This window comes from Felis catus, chromosome D2 (assembly GCF_018350175.1).
Source record: "Felis catus isolate Fca126 chromosome D2, F.catus_Fca126_mat1.0, whole genome shotgun sequence".
Classification (NCBI taxonomy): Eukaryota; Metazoa; Chordata; class Mammalia; order Carnivora; family Felidae; genus Felis; species Felis catus.
Window position 1 is genome coordinate 12,803,334 of NC_058378.1, and position 17,009 is coordinate 12,820,342.

The 17,009-nt window shown below is 46.8% G+C and overlaps 1 protein-coding gene across 1 annotated transcript in view; it reads left to right on the forward strand.

Annotated features, from left to right (window-relative positions):
- Window positions 1-17,009, forward strand: part of NID1 (nidogen 1) — an 84,263-nt gene that overhangs the window by 26,503 nt on the left and 40,751 nt on the right. Inside the window, exons 2-7 of the mRNA XM_003993899.6 lie at window positions 2,116-2,415; window positions 4,682-4,908; window positions 7,404-7,786; window positions 10,615-10,764; window positions 12,890-13,141; window positions 15,540-15,740. Of these exons, the coding sequence (XP_003993948.2) occupies window positions 2,116-2,415; window positions 4,682-4,908; window positions 7,404-7,786; window positions 10,615-10,764; window positions 12,890-13,141; window positions 15,540-15,740 (1,513 nt within the window). The remainder of the gene's footprint in view (window positions 1-2,115; window positions 2,416-4,681; window positions 4,909-7,403; window positions 7,787-10,614; window positions 10,765-12,889; window positions 13,142-15,539; window positions 15,741-17,009) is intronic.

Below are 17,009 nucleotides of genomic sequence, written 5' to 3' on the forward strand. Positions count from 1 at the left end.
TGGGGGGAAATAAGTGACTTGGAAAACCCAACCTCCCTCCCGCCAAAAGCCTTCTAATCGACTCCTTAACAATAAAGAGTGCCTTGTTTGCATTCATGTTCTTCTGATCCACAGACTCTTAAAGAGCACACTAAGGTGCCATTTGCAAAATCTCTCCCATTTGATTAGGGCAGTTTTTTAAAAGTTGACTTATTTTTGAGAGAGAGAGAGAGAGCACGCGCGCGCGCACACACACACACACACGCACGCACGCACGCATAAGCGGGGGAGGGGCAGAGAGAGGGATGCAGAGAATCCCAAGCAGGCTCTCCACTGTCAGCACAGAGCCTGATGCAGAACTCAGACTACGAACTGCCAGGTCATGACCTGAGCCAAAATCAAGGGTTGGACCCTTCACCGACTGAGCCACCCAGGCGCCCCTAGGGCATTCTTATTCACAAATTCTTGGAGTAAAAAGAGCAACCGGAGGGGTGTCCTGTGTCATCACAGGATTGTGCACTAACAAGAAAGAGCAAAGGGGTCAAAGCCTCATTCTTAGCATGGCTTTGCAGGAGACCCAAGCACTCCCACCACCAAGTGCCTTCCATCAAGGGGCTCTTTGTCCCCCTCCCTTTTTTCCCCAAGGAGTGTGGGGGTTAGCTGGATGAGAACACTGAGCTCTTTTTGTAGGGCGTTAAAACTGATTTCAAGGAGGCTGTACACAGTGATTAAAGAGGGCCAACTTTGGAGTCTGGCTCCCTGCGTTCGAATCCCAGTGCTGACACTGGGTGCCTTTGGACAAATTGATTTAACTTACCTCATTTTCTCCACCAGAAAAACGTGGAAAATAACAGTATCTAGTCTTATGGGGTTCTTCTAAGGGTTAAATGTTAATAAGATGTCTGGAACATGGGGGCACCTGGGTGGCTCAGTTGGTTAAGCATCTGCCTGTTGTTTTCAGCTCAGGTCATGATCACATGGTCACATCTCGTGAGATCGAGCCCTGCGTCGGGCTCTGCACTGACAGTGAGGAGACTGCTTGGGATTCTCTGTCCCCCTCGCTTTCGGCCCATGCCCCGCTCATGCTTCTCTGTCTCTCTCTTAATAAATAAATAAACTTAAAAAAAAAAAAAAGATGCCTGGAACATGATAAACACTGAAAGTGTTAGCTATTATTTTGACAGATTAAACCAGACATAATAATTAATGATACCATAATGTCCCATTTAAATATACTTCTTTTTTTTTTTTTTTAAAGTTTATTTATTTACTTGGAGAGAAAGCCAGCACAAGCAGGGGAGGAGCAGAGAGAAGGAGAGACAGAATCCCAAGCAAGCTCTGTGCCATCAGCACACAGCCCGATGCGGGGCTCGAACTCACCAACTGTGAGATCATGACCTGAGTTGAAACCACGGTCAGACGCTCAGCCGACTGTGCCACCCAGGCGCCCTGACATGTGCTTCTTTTTTTCTTTTTTTTTTTTTTTAAGAGATACGCTTCCAATTTATTTAATTTATTTATTATTACCTTTTTTTAAGTAAGCTCGACACCCAAAGTGGGGCTTGAATGCACGACCCTGAGATCAGGAGTCCCATGTTCTACTGACTGAGCCAGCCAGGTGCCCCCAAATTGACTCGTTACTTATTGTATCGTCATCTGTTTGTGTCAGTCCTTCCCCATATCCTTCTGGATCATGGGATCCTTGAAGGCAGAGCCTGGGTACTACCCACAGCACCTGACACAATCCTGGTATGTAACGACTGCTCAGTTTGTTGGGGAACGTGATGAAGGCTTTCACAATGGCTTATGTGTGAGGGGTGCTTTGCGAGAGGCAAAGCACGCGTGCATGGAAAGCCCAAGATTTGAAGTTCAAGACACGTGTCCGAGGTTGGGTGACTGGTCTATGCCAGAGTCAGGTCCTGTGATTCTCGCCCCTGGAACCTTCCACTGGGTCATCCTGCTGAGGAGGGCAGTCCCGAGTCTTACAGTTCGGGACCCTGCCCTTCTCCAGTTCCGTTGTATTTGATGGACGGGGGGGTGCCTGTGGCAGTGTTCTGTGAGTGGCAGTTCAGAGTCCCTGAGGAAGACGGTTTTTTTTTCCCTGCATGCCTCGTAACTATGCTTGGTTTTGTACAGGTCACCACAAATGGCATTATTGCCATGAGTGAACCCCCGGCCAAAGAATCCTCCCCTGGGCTCTTCCCACCGACCTTCGGAGTAGTTGCACCTTTCCTGGCGGACTTGGACACGACAGATGGCTTTGGGAAGGTTTATTACCGGGAAGACTTATCCCCCTCTGTCACTCGGCTGGCAGCGGAGTGTGTCCAGAGAGGGTTCCCAGAAATCTCTTTCCAGCCCAGTAGCGCGGTGGTTGTCACTTGGGAATCCGTGGCCCCTTACCAAGGGCCCAGCAAGGACCCCGCCCAGGAAGGCAAGGTAAGCGCTCACCCAGGTACAAGTGCGAATACTCCACAGGTTAGCTTTGCACACTTCACTCTTCCTTGAAGGAAGGAAAATACTTGAGTGAGTCGAGAAGCCATCTCTAGATCTGAAGTCACTGTTCAGGACATGCCTCTGTTTCTCCTTAGAAAAATAATTTCACTCCGCCATTATTTAATGTTTACAGTATTACAGAGGAGAGAGAACCTTGAAAGGTCCCAAACCACTCCCTTTAAACACAGGAGGTTCCAGGTTGGTGGTTCCCAAAGTGTGTACCATAGAACACCCAGTCCTGTACGAGAGTCCTTGAGAAAAAAGCCCCCCCTGGGCAAATAAATTTGGAGATGCAAAACTTTCTCTCTCTCCTGGTGACTCACTCTGAAAAGTCCTATGATAAAGAAGACCGTGTAATTTTCTTTTTAAGTTTATTTGTTTATTTTGAATGAGAGGGAGCATACGAGCATGCAAGCAGGGGAGGGGCAGAGAGAGAGAGAGAGAGAGGGAGAGAGAGAGAGAATCCCAAGCAGGCTCTGCACTGTCAGCACAGAGCCTAGTGTGGGGCTCATTCTCACCAACCGTGAGATTGTGACCTGAGCAGAAACCAAGAGTCAGGTGCTTAACCGACTGAGCCACCCGGGAGCCCCGAAACTGGCTTAATTTTTAAAAAAAATTTAGGAGTCCCCAAACCTTTTGGCCAGATTCTTTTTTCCCCTCCCAAATAAGACCCGTTACGTCCCACAGAACACACTTGGGGAAAGTCTGTCGTGGGCCTGCGTGACACAGTTTGCTTTTTGTATCTGTGTGAGTGCCGTCCTTGGAAACTGCTTAAAACCTGCCATTTCTGAAGTGTCTGTCCCTGTCACTTGAGTGATAAATGCCCAACCCCTTGTGCAGAGCCCTTGCCTGCCTCTTGGGCCTAATCTCCCCTTACTTCTCCACACACCCTTTGCAGCACAATTTACACGAAATTATTAGCAATTCTCTGATCATCCTGCTCCCCCCCCCCCCCAATATCTTGGACTTGCTTTCCTCTCTGCTGGTGACAGCCTCTCCCCGACTCCCACGGCTGGTGTCGAACTTGTACTTGAGCCTCCCAACTTGCACAGCCTTGTCTGCTCCCTCCCTCCCAGCATCGGGCACTTCTTTCTGTGGCTGCAATAGCACTTGGATACAACTCCCTTAAAGAATCTGCCCCCCGTTGTTTTTTAAGAGTTTATTTTTTTTTTATTTTTTTAAAAAAAAATTTTTTTTTTCAACGTTTATTTATTTTTGGGACAGAGAGAGACAGAGCATGAACGGGGGAGGGGCAGAGAGAGAAGGAGACACAGAATCGGAAACAGGCTCCAGGCTCTGAGCCATCAGCCCAGAGCCCGACGCGGGGCTCGAACTCACGGACCGTGAGATCGTGACCTGGCTGAAGTCGGACGCTTAACCGACTGCGCCACCCAGGCGCCCAAGAGTTTATTTTTAAGTAATCTCTACACCCAATATGGGGTTCGAACTCCCAACCCCAAGATCATGAGTCACATGCTCTACTGACTCAGCCAGCCAGGCACCCCTGTCCCCTAGTTTTGCAATGTTTTCTTCACATGTCAGTCTTCCCATCTGGACCAGAAATTTTCAAGCACAGGGACCATGTATTTATAGGAAAGATAACCAGTATTTAAGGAATATCGTCTCTGTGCCTGGTCCTTCATATTTCACACAGATCTCCTATCATTTCTGCGAAGTAAATGGTTTTCTCTCCATCTGGCAGATTCAGAAATCCAGGCTTAGAGAATTTAAGTAACAGGCCCAAAGTCACACAACCCATGATGAGTCAAGCAAGGATTTGGATCCACATCTGTTTTCTCCCAGAGCTCACGATTCTTCTTACATTGTGTTGCTTGGGCTCAACAGATGTATGCTAAATGCTGTTGAGCATGATGTTTGAGTAAGTTTCATAGTAATGGAAACAAATTCTATGGATAAGAATTTGCTAACTTACATAAGATTTAGGTCTAGAGGTAACATCTCTGTAATTTTTGGCTAACCTTCATGCAGAAAGTATTCGTTCATTAATTGGAAAATTTCATGTTGACAAAGGCTCAGAAATATTTAAGTGGAGCCATCCTGGAATACTTGGTTTTTGCTACAAAAATACTTTTAGAATAAGGTGAGGATACTGCCATCCCTGGATGTTCTCTGTGTAGTCTGGGAAATAGAACAATTTAAGATCCATCGATATTTTCCTGAGTAACTCAACCTCAACTCATCTTCACAGAGAAACACATTCCAGGCTGTTCTGGCCTCCTCCGATTCCAGCTCCTACGCCATTTTCCTTTATCCTGAAGACGGTCTGCAGTTCGACACGACATTTTCAAAGAAGGATGAGACCCAAGTTCCCGCTGTGGTTGCATTCAGTCAAGGTGTACAAGGATTTATATGGAAGAGCGATGGAGCTTATAACATATTTGCCAACGACAGAGAATCAATTGGAAATTTGGCCAAGTACGCTTTCTTTGTTCTTCAGTCGATTATCCCCTTCGTGATCATTTCATTATTAAGATGATCATTTTATTATTTTACTAAGGATGATATATGATATGATGGGCACTATGGAACATTACCTAAAAGTGTTCCCACAGATTTAAATTTTGTATGTAGTTTTTTATATTATGTAGTGTTTTTTTCCTGATGAACTAAAAGTAATACACTCTTAGGATGAGCAGGTTTCCTATTTTTTAGATCTCATACTCATTTGAAACTCTTTCTACCATCTCTTCTGCAAGTATAAAGTTAGAAATAAAAGCTATTCAAACCCTATCTCATGCTATGAACCCAGGGCTGAGAAAAACCTTCTCCCGCCACACGGACTAGGGGAGAAATTCTCACAACAGAAATAGTGCTCTCTTGGGCTATTTCGTAGAATTTGGCGGAAGCGGGGAAAGCTCAGACTACTTTTTCTGAAACTAAAATCTTTCCTCTCCCAGTATACTTTAAAAAATGAAGAAAGAACACCCTCCCTCAACATCATATTGTCAAATTGACTCTAAAACTCCCCTGCCCTTGACTTAATGGCCTGCTTAGCAACTGGCTTTATATGGGTGAGGAAAGCCCTCATTTATACTTCTTGCCTATTTCCATGGTGTAAATTCTCCTTTATTGGCCGCTTTCCGGCTACCCATTTCGTGTTGCTCAACCATGGAGCTCAGAAGAGAACCATTCTCAGCACGCAGATGCAATAGATTTCAATAACTTCCAGAACATGTAGGCGATCGTAAAATAAATCAACGTGATGAGTTTCAAGTATTTGTTGCCTTTGTTTTTTTAATGTAATTTATTTAATTATAAGTTTACGTAATTTAATTGCTTACAATGGCTGTGTTTAATAACTGGCTTGCAAAATTGCTAACATTTAACAACTGGTTCTCATGAGCTGGTGCTAGCAAGGTCCTGTATACCCTTGCCTTTCCTGGAAGTCCCCGGGAGACAGATTGAATACACATCTTATTTCTGCGGGGCTTTCTGGATCCTCATCCCCCCGTCCCACCCCAGCATCTTGCTCAGGGTTCCCCACCGAGGAACGTCTGTCCCCTCCTTCTGCTGCAGAAGCTGGTCATTTTGCGTAGTTTCTGATAGGAGCACTTCCGATCACAGACACATAAGAACAGTAAACATGGTGCCGAGAGGAGAGATTAGGGTTATTCTGCTGTGTTTTTTTAATTACAAGAGGCCTTTAGATTCTGAATCTCTTTTGCATCTCACCGTACCTTTGGAACGTAAAAAGGTAAACTGAGGCCTGTCGAAGATTCCATGGCTGATAGGCTTGGGATTTCTGATCATCCAAGTCTGTACTGTTTTCACTCACAACACTTCTGACACCAAATAGGTGCGATTCCCCCCCCCTCCCCCATACCAAGCAATACTCTAACTCTCTGGACATCCTACAATTCAGTTCAGTTCTGACACTAACAGCCCAGGGTGAGCACGGACCCCACTGGTTAAGGGCTCAGTCCCGTAAGACCGGCCCCACTGCAGATGCCAGCCACACGTTCCAGGTTGCCACTTGTACTTCTGATCAACCAGCTCTATAAATTGGGGGTTTCTGTGACCCCACCCCCCACCCCCACCCCGCTCAGGTTGGATAATTTGCTGGAATAGCTCAGACTCAGAGAAGCACTTTTCTTACTATCACCAGTTCATTTTTAAATGTTCTTTTTTAAAGTTTATTTATTTATTTCAAGAGAGAGAGGGAGAGTGTGGTAGGGGCAGAGAGGGGGGGAGAGAGAGAGAGAGAAAGAGAGAGAGAGAGAGAGAGAGAGAGAGAGAGAGAGAGAGAGAGAGAGAGAGAATCCCAAGCAGGCTCCGCACTGTCAGAGCAGAGCCCAATGCAGGGCTCGAACTCACAAACCCTTGAGATCATGACGTGAGCCGAAACCGAGTTGGACACATAACCGACTGAGGCACCCAGGCGCCCCACCAGTTTATTTTAAAGGATACAAGTCGGGAACAGCCCGGATAGAAGAAACGTATAGGGCAAGGTGTGGGGGGGAGAGGAGGCTTGAACCCTCCATGCTATCCCTGGGCACACCACCCGCCAACGCAAAAGCTCTCCCAACCTCATCGTTGAGGGTTTTTTTTTTTTTTTTTTACATAGGCATGATAGATAAACTCATCGGCCTTGATGATTAACCCAGTCTCCAACCCCCTCCCCTCTCTGAAAGTCAGGGCGTGGGGCTGAAAGTTCCAACCTTCCAACCTTGCCCTGGTCTTTCTACTGTCCCGCCCCCATCCTGAAGCTCCCCAGGGTTGCAGCCACCACTCGTTCATTGGCAGAGAAAAGCCCATCTCGTCACTCCAGAGACTACAAGGATTTTAGGAGCACCGTGACAGAACCAGAGGTTTCAGGCTGATGCCAGACCCCCAGGGCTCCTTCTGCTTGGTTAGTGGGGGCGGTTTGCGGTTGCTGGCTTGTTTTTAACAAGCCCATCCTTCTCCTCTAGGAGCAGTAACTCCGGGCAGCAGGGCGTCTGGGTGTTTGAGATCGGGAGCCCGGCCACAGCCAGCGGTGTAGTGCCCTCCGACGTGAGCCTCGGACTGGACGACGGAGCAGAATATGATGATGAAGATTACGACTCGGTGACACATCTGGGCCTAGAGGACGTGGGCACAACATCCTTCCCCTATGAGGCTCCGAGAAGCGGAGACCCCAGCGTGCACAGCGTGCCCTGGGTCCTCTCCCCCCGCCGCCTGCCCACCGAGAGGCCCCCTGGACCTCCCGGACCTCCTACGGAGAGGACCAGATCTTTCCAGCTGCCGGGGGAGAGGTTTCACCAGCAGCACCCACAGGTCATAGACGTGGATGAAGTTGAGGAAACAGGAGTGGGTAAGGCCTTTGAGGTTGCAGCTGGTATGTTCCTGGACACTTGGGCTTCCAGACAGGAGTCCTGCTGGGGGGATGTCAGTTGCGTGTCTCACATGGTGGTTTGTGAGGACGTGAGCTGGGGAAGTAGAGGCAGACCCCGTTCTCAGCCGTAGAGCTTCGGTGGATGGGCCTGATGGCTTCAAAGACTCCAAACCATCTTTTGGGATTAGGGCTGTGGTTACGGGGGGACTGCTGAGTGGGTGCTCTTTCAAGTTTCCCCTTACTCCTTTCTGTCGTTTTAAAGAGAAAAGTGCTTTGGAATTATTTTGCAAGTCTGATTTTCTTATTGGTGACTTCTGGGATCAGAAATGTATTCACCCACCTGAAAAAACATTTTCGAAGTTTCTTTGGCTATTTACGCAGTTTATCTTTGACGTTTATTTCCTCTTGGTTTTGGAAGGAGAATGGTTGATTATTTTTCCTCCCCGGTCCTGTCAGCTTCAGAGTTGGTTTGTGAAGATTTAAAAATGCAGCACAAACAGAGCCCTCTTTTAAAGATAGTTTTAAAATACAGTCTCTTCTAGTCAACCACATTCTATCAGATTTTTGCTGCATTCTGAGGGAAAACCATTTGGGCTCCAGCGTGCTTTGATTTGTCGTATAAAAGATGTTCAAATTAAACTGTATTTACTATGTTTCGCTCTTCAGGCTGACGCATAATCCATTAACATTCATATAAATGAGATGGCCCAAGCCTTTAAATGTTGTTTACTGCGACTCTTTCCTGCTTCTACTACGAAGTTTTAAGGTCCCCGGGAAAATCTACTCCGTTGCACATGATTCACTCTGTTTTATTTCTCCTTCTCATTTGTTTCATCCAGGTCCTTATACGTGTTTGTTCTTTTCGAATATCCCAAAGCATGGACAAGATCTGGTGGGCAGGGGAAGAGTGCTTACTTTTTAGGCACAGAAATGGGGAAATTACCCCTTACTGGCATGATGAGGACATGGGCTCATGTCTCAGGGCTCCCCTATACACGCTGCACCCTGGATTTCTTGGGGTGATGCTAACAGCTAGCATATGGCACTCTGTGCTTACAGCTGGTTCCAGACTGATTTCCCCGAGACATGTAGGGTGTGTTTACTCGTAGAACTTGTTCCAGACTGATCCCCCCAGACATGTGGGGTGTATTTACTTGTAGGTGTTTAGTCTGGAATCTTATTTTGCTTTTCCCTGTCTAGGTGTCTCTGACATAACATTTGTGAAGCTTTCATCATACCTAGCACCAACAACTTACGGTGGTTTATTACTTGGTACCGGTAAAAGCCTAGACTTGAACCCCAAATGTGTCTAGAACAGATGTTTCCTGTCCCTCCAATCCCACTGTTTTTATTAGAAAGGTCAGTCTCCTGTAGCCAGCAGTACATTCCCGGTGTTCTTTGAAAAGTCACCCACAGATACACAGGCCATAAGGGACCCACTGGGAGCTGGGCCCACAGCTAGAGCTGAAGTAATTAGTCACATCTTGTGTGTTCAGCTCAGGTCCCGAATGTTCCCAGCTCCAAACGCCACCCTTATACACACTGGAAATTCCCTTCGGAGGGTGTAGACTAATCAAATCCACCTGAGGTTAAACTTTAATCTTCCCTCGTAACAGTCACTTATAAATTGGATCATTATCCCCTCTGAAAGTCCATCCCTCTTGTGCTTTTGAAGTTCATTGCAAATTAATTTGCTCTGGATTATTAACTTTAATGAGCTAGTTCATAGCTCTAATAAAATGAACCTGGGAAGTGGGAATTTGAAATAGAAATTCTTTTTGTTTCTTGGGTCAAAGGCCTTTAGACCAAGGATGACTAAAGAATTACTTTGAATCAGATTTTGAGTATAAGGGCTTCTGAGGTTTCCCCTGGGGAGAAGAAAGAGGCAACAAAGTTTTAAAATATTTTAGGTCATTAAAATGACACATTTTATGAGATAGATCTATATGTGTAATTTTCTTTTACCACAATAAATAACAGTAAAAAAAAAAAAAAAAATTTAGGGGCACCTGAGTGGCTCAGTCGGTTCATCATCTGACTCTTGGTTTCAGATCAGGTCATGATCTCGAGTGTTGTGAGTTCAAGCCCCACATCAGGCTCCTGACAGCAGGACTTGCTTGGGATTCTCTCTCTCTCTCTCTCTCTCTCTCTCTCTCTCTCTCTCTGCCCCTCCCCCACTCACCCTCTGTCTCTCTCGAAAATGAATAAATAAACTTAAAAAAATTTACGGTCTCAGGGGCACCTGAGTGGCTCAGTTGGTTAAGCGTTGGACTTCAGCTCAGGTCATGATCTCACAGCTCATGGGTTCGAGCCCCGCATTGGGTTCTGTGCTGACAGCTCAGAGCCTGGAGCCTGCTTCGGATTCTGTCTCAGTTTCTCTCTGCCTCTCCCCACTCACGCTCTTGTCTCTCCCTCAAATATAAATAAAAATTAAAAAAAAAAAGTACGATCTGCCCCAAAATGTCAAGCCCATGTGGCTACATTACCTGGATCCCATATTAAGATTGTATTTGGTGGTAGTAGCCTAATGTCGATACAGTGATAATATTGATTGCATGACCCAGTACGTAGGATTATAGCATTTTGTAATAATTCACCCTTGCGATGTCTCAAACCCCGTTTAGACCCATTTGCCTTCGTGGTTTGCGTACTGCAGCCACCATACTACGTAAGAAGCTACAGGTGTGAGCACTGTCCTGGAATCCCCCCAGCAGACGGGAAGGGCTTGGGGGCGCACAGTGTCATTAACCCAGCCTGGTCCACCGCCATGCACACGCTAACCGGTGTGCCGTGTTTTGCCTAAACAGTATTCAGCTACAACACGGATTCCCGCCAGACGTGTGCCAACAACAGACACCAGTGCTCTGTGCACGCGGAATGCAGGGACTTCGCCACGGGCTTCTGCTGCAGCTGCGTTGCTGGCTACACCGGGAACGGCCGACAGTGTGTCGCAGAAGGTACTCGGCTTTGGTGTGTTCGATTTGTGCGGGAGGAAGGAGGGAGTGGAGTTTCTGTTCTGGTGCTTGTTTTGAAAGGTTGGCTTTTACCCCGATCTCTAAAGGTGGGTAGTCTTTTTAGTAGGGCAATCATATTTAAGATCTCGTTCCCATTCTTTGTCATCCTCTCCTAAAGGGTATTTCTCGGGGAATGCCCGTTTTTCTAGCACGGTGAGGTCTCTTTCTTTCCTGTGCTGTTTTTTCCTCCATCTTTGAAATGAGCCCATCTTCACAACGGCCCCTAGTGTTGGACAAAGGCTGAAGTTTTGAAATAATGCGGCCTGGACCTGGCATCGTTAATGCCTCTCGTTTCCCTCGCTTTCTTTCCAACCTCCCGTGTGGCGCTGCTCGAAGACCTGACTGGCCTAATGGTTGTTAAGCCCCAGCTGGGCCAACGTGGGCGGCTGTAGACCAGAGTTTGTAGTGGGGAAAAGTCTAGTCCAGTCACCCTTCCCCTTGGGTTGTCCTTCCCCCATGCCTCTAAAATCACAGCACGATGATGGCAGAGCATAAGGGGGCACGCCAATTAATTCTGGGCTCCAGACCCATGGGGGGCTGACTCCAAAATGGATTCAGCTGTGGGCGGACATCAGCTCTGAGCTCTGCACCCGAGAGGACCAGCCAGTCTCGATGTTCTCAGGTGAGAAGAATCTTCTCGGTGAAGGTCTAGGGGCTCAGACAGTGAGGCCTCCAGGAGGTTAGGGCCATAAAATTAAAACCAGCAAAAACCCTACCATACTGAACATTTGTCCCCTTCAGACACCAAGTCACCTCACTTGTCACCGGCCATTTTCCTTGTGTCTCACAGGGAACCTCAACTGCTTTGCAAATTTGACTAAATAAAACTCAGTTGCAGAAATGGTTTCTGTTTTTCGCATCCCCAGCCATAGCTGTGGTAAAATCAGTTAATTTGCTAAAAACATTTCTTTTTCCTCTGGGTCACAACGAGATAAAGTGAGTTTTGTTAAACACTATCTGAAGCAATGAAAGAAAATTATGTGTACTTTTCATGTTAATTTAGGGGGATGTTTTGAACTTCTGTAAATGTAAAGCCCACCCCACCCCCCCAGGTATGGTGTGCCTTTGCTTCTTTGTTTTAGGCTTGCCTTTTATGCTTCTCTCACCCTGAGACAAGCTTCTAGAATCGACACTGAAAACTTTTTCTTAAAGAGCAGCCTCCTTAGCTCTTTCTATGCCAAATATCAGAGCTGGAAATGCTGAGCAGTTTGTGCTTGTTTTGCAAGCTCAGATATAACAAACTGTTCAGCTACATATTTTGATATTCTATACACGCCCCATAATAGTTCTGTGGTTTAAATATTTGTTGGATTCTTGCTACTTTGGAAACATTTTTCTGGCTCAAGGTTTGGTGGAAAAAATTTGTTTGGTTTCCTTAACTTGGCTTTCCTGCCTGTTTCTGTAATTGTTTAGGGGATGCATTTTTTTCATATTAGTCGTCCCAACTTAATAGCATTCCCCAGTGCAGTGACACAATTTGTGTGCGTAGTTATTGTGTGTGTATGCTTTGGCTTGTCAGTGACCTTTGGGCATCCCGAACATAGTGAAAGGTCTTCTGCACATGAGCGATGACGGTCAGGTACAAGCCGCTCTGTCTAGTGTGACTCAACAGATTTCATTAAGAACTTAAATATGTGCAGAAAACTCTGCAGAGACCAAGTGAAGGAGCTGGGTAGGAAAGTCCTGTCCCTATACTCTAGGAAGAGAAACAAGATATGTGCCGTCAGTAACTGATAGAATTTAATTCTTTCTTTTTAAAATGTTTATTTATTTTGAGATTGGAAGAGAGAGAGAAAGCAAGCCGAGGGACAGAGAGAGAGAGAGGAGAGAGAGATGGAGGGAGAGAATCCCAAGCAGGACCCGTGCTGTCAGCACAGAGCCTGACATGGGGCTCGAACTCACAAACTGTGAGATCATGACCTGAGCCGAAATCAAGAGTCAGACGCTCAACTGACTGAGCCACCCAGGCGCCCCAAGATGTTGGAATATCTAACTTGCTTTACAGGTACAGGTCCCATCAGGCATGTTACTCTTTGTTAAAAGGCTGGCTTCTTTATTTCTTGCTCAGGTTCCCCGCAGCGAGTTAACGGCAAGGTGAAAGGAAGGATTTTGGTGGGGAACAGCCCGGTGCCCATTGTCTTCGAGAACACCGACCTCCACTCTTACGTGGTGATGAACCACGGGCGCTCGTACACAGCCATCAGCACCATTCCCGAGACCGTCGGCTATTCTCTGCTTCCTCTGGCCCCTGTTGGAGGCATCATTGGATGGATGTTTGCGGTGGAACAAGATGGATTCAAGAATGGGTTCAGCATCACAGGTGATTTATCTCAGACGTTGAAATTAATGGACCACACGATGGTGCCTGGGGCCCTGGGGTGGGGGTGGGGGGGCTGGGGGGGTGAATGCAAAGGGAACTTCCTGTCTGCAAAAACTTACTGAGGAACATTTTGTGGCTCCAGAAATAAGATTTTGAGGCAAAATCATCAATTTTTTTCATTACTGTGTACTAATTAAAGCTATCTAGAATTGCATTGCGATCAGGGGGTGATTTCATGTGGGGCGGGATTTAGAAGTCTCCAGCAGAGCAAGTGATGTCATTTTATACCCGCTGACGCCCCAAAGTGTGGGGCTCACAGTTTCCCTCATTCTGGTTATCAAGCCTGCCTCCAGATTCCCAACCAATCTGGACTGACAGTTGACGTTTCTTCAGTGTCTGCTTGGAGAAAAGGAACCTGTCATTTCTAGCTGGTAAAGTAAGCCTGATAAACATAATCCTCCTGCGTCTTAGAAAACCTGACTTTCCTCGAAGCTTCTTAGAGGCTGTGCCCGGGAAAGTTCAGTCTTTATTGGACACAGGGGCGTACGGCTGGGAGGAAGGTTTCCGTAGATAGAGTAGTCGCGGTCTCCGCTGAGGCCAGCAGCCCTGTGCGTGCTAGAGGCCCTTTTCTGGAACAGCTTGGGTGCAGGAGACTCTGTTCTTCTTCTCCGGCCGCTTCCGGGACCTGAAGCCTGTTGCTCTGGGTCACAGGGACCTAGCCGCCGCCTCCGTTTTCTCCACCGCTGCCTCCCCTCGCTGGAGCCTCAGCCATGGCTTTGTTGTGGAAACACCCCGAAAGCAGGGTCTCTGGGCTTTATAAGGGTAACCCTCCAAAAGTGATGGAGTGTAAATACATGCTGAAATGTGGCCATTTGCAGAAAGGAGAGGATATATATTTGGAAAAGGGTGGACCTACCCATAAGATATCTAATGTTTGGCCTAATATTTCTTCTCTCTGCCCCTCAGGCATATATATCCTGAGTATTATAACCTCGTTCATGTTCTCATGCAGACATGCTCTTTCCTTGGCTGGCAGAGTTGAGCTTTGCAGTCAGACCCGCGCTCCTTCCCTGCACAGCGTTTCATGCTGGTGTTGCTTTATATGGGGGCTAATTAAAATGGTGATATTTTGAATTTTTTTTTAATGCTTATTTATTTTTGAGAGAGAGACTGATATGGGTGGGAGAGGGGCAGAGAGCGAGGGAGACATAGAATTTGAGGCAGACTCCAGGCTCTGAGCTGTCGGCGCAGAGCCCGATGAGGGGCTCGAACCCACGAACTGGAAGATCATGACCTGAGCCGACGTCGGACACTTAACCGACTGAGCCACTCAGGCGTCCCATCATTCTTTTGACTTTAAAAAAAAAAAAAAAAAACATTTAAAAATGTAAGGAGCATTCTTGGCCCAAGGGCTGCCTGCCAGAGTTAGCCCTGGGGTCATCGTTTGCCAGCACCCCTGCTGTAATGGGAGTGTGCAAATGTGGAAGAGGGGGCAGGTATTTTTGTTGCCTGTCTGGGGCTACTGCCCTGCACAGACCAAGGAGGTTTCCTGAGCCAACACCTGTTATAAGTGCTCCTCAGGTGGTTTCTGGTAGTGGCCAGGGTTTGCCCTAAGCCACTCCCCCTTCCTGACCACCATTTAGCTGTTACGCCGATCATCATTGTAACTGGCATCTGGGAACGCTTGACGTTTGGCAAAGCACTTTTTAAAAACATTTTTTTAAATGTTTGTTTATTTAGAGAGAGAGAGAGTGTGTGTGTATGTGTGTGTGTGTGTGTGTGTGTGTGTGTGTGTGACAGAGAGAGAGAAAGAGAGAGAATGGGGGAGGGAGAGAGGGAAGACAAGAATCCCAAACAGGCTCTGTGCCGTCAGCATGGAGCCCTAGGTGCGGCTGGAGGTGCAGCTCGATCCCTCAAGTCGTGAGATCGTGACCTGAGCCGAAATCCAGAGTTGGACGCTTGATCGACCGAGCCACCCAGGTGCCCTTGGCAAAGCAGTTTGTAACATCCTTTACCTCTTCTGGTGTCCACAAGGCAGAATGGATCACTCCTTTATCACCAAGAAATGGAGGCTCAGCGGGGTTAGGGGACGTGTGCTGGTTTACCCAGTCGGTACCTAGCACTGCTGGTCCTCTGTTCTTCAGCACCATTCCTGAGCGAGCCCATCTCAGATGCAGGGGTGGGGCTGGGAAGGAGTGTCTCTCCAATGCGCATCGCTCAGTGGGGCCGCATGGACATCCCCGCTCTGTCCTCCGTGTCTCCAGCTCCGTTTCTAGCAATCAGACTAAAGCACCTGTAGAGGAGGTTCTGGCCTCCTTCCCGCGCAGCGCCGTGAGCCTAGGGCTGACAGGAGGGGGCTTCCCAGACGGCAAGGTGACAGACTGCCCTTGCTTTCCAGGAGGCGAGTTCACCCGCCAGGCCGAGGTGACTTTCGTGGGGTACCCGGGCAAGCTGGTCATCAAGCAGCGGTTCAGCGGCATCGACGAGCACGGACACCTGACCATCACCACGGAGCTGGAGGGCCGCGTGCCGCAGATCCCCTTCGGCTCCTCGGTGCACATCGAGCCCTACACAGAGCTCTACCACTACTCCCCCGGGGGTGAGCAGCCAGCGCCGTGGGGGAGGGGGGTGGGGCTAGGGGGGTGGGGGGCAGTCCTGGCCTCCGGCCCGCCCACCGCTGCAGCCCCAGCACTGTCTCCTGGGCTTCGGAGCAGGAAATAGATGGGTGCTAGCTTATTAAAATCACCTTTTCCCCTAATTACAGGCATAGCACACACTTGTAGAAAATTCGTTCAAAAAAGAAAATAAGCATAATGGTAAAACCATGCCATTATTATTAGATTTAAATGCATTTATTTCCTTTCAGCCTTTTCCCCATATATGTGTGTGTGTGTGTGTGTGTGTATATATACATACGTATATATTTATATATAAAATACCCCAACATATATATGTAATATCTCAACATAGATCTCATAAGTCTCCGGGGATATAACGTACAGCATGGATATTATATCTGTATGTACTGTATGTATATATGTACATATGTATGTCTCTATATTTTAACCTGTTTTAAATAATTTCAGATTTACAAAAAAAGTTGAAAACAACATAGTTTACATTTGCCATTTATGAACCTTCACCAATTGTTAACATTTTGCTACCTTTATTTTACCATTCCATTGCTCATGTGTGTGTGTGTATATATATACGTGTATATATATATATGCGCATGTATATATATATACACGTATATATATATATATATATATACGTGTATATATATATCACAAATTATACATATTTTTTGAGAATAAGTTGTAGTTGTTGTGATCTTCCGTCCCCTAAATAAGTCACCTATTTTTCCTAAGAACAAGAACATTCTCTTACGTGGCTACAGTACAATGATCACACAGTCAGGAAATTTAACATTGATGCATTTCTATTACACATTCTACAGTTGGGTATATAGTTGTTATTTAAGTAAAATTGCAATTATATCACATTATCATATCTTCGTTTTCAGTGGGCTTTGAAAACATTGCTTAGTGAGTCTGTACTATTATACGGCTATTACTTTAAACCATTCTATTTTCTTTTTTTTAACGTTTATGTATTTTGAGAGCGAGCGTGTGTGTGCACACACACACTAGCACAATGGGGGAGGAGCAGAGAGAGAGGGAGTGAGAGAGAATCCCAAGCAGGCTCCACGCTGTCAGTGCAGAGTTCAATGCTGGGCTTGATCTCATGAACCGTGAGCTCATGACCTGAGCTGAAATCAAGAGCTGAACGCCACCCAGGCGCCCCTAAACCATTGTATCTTCTGAAGTTTAAGCTATTTCCAATTTTCCCATCTTGTAACGAGTTG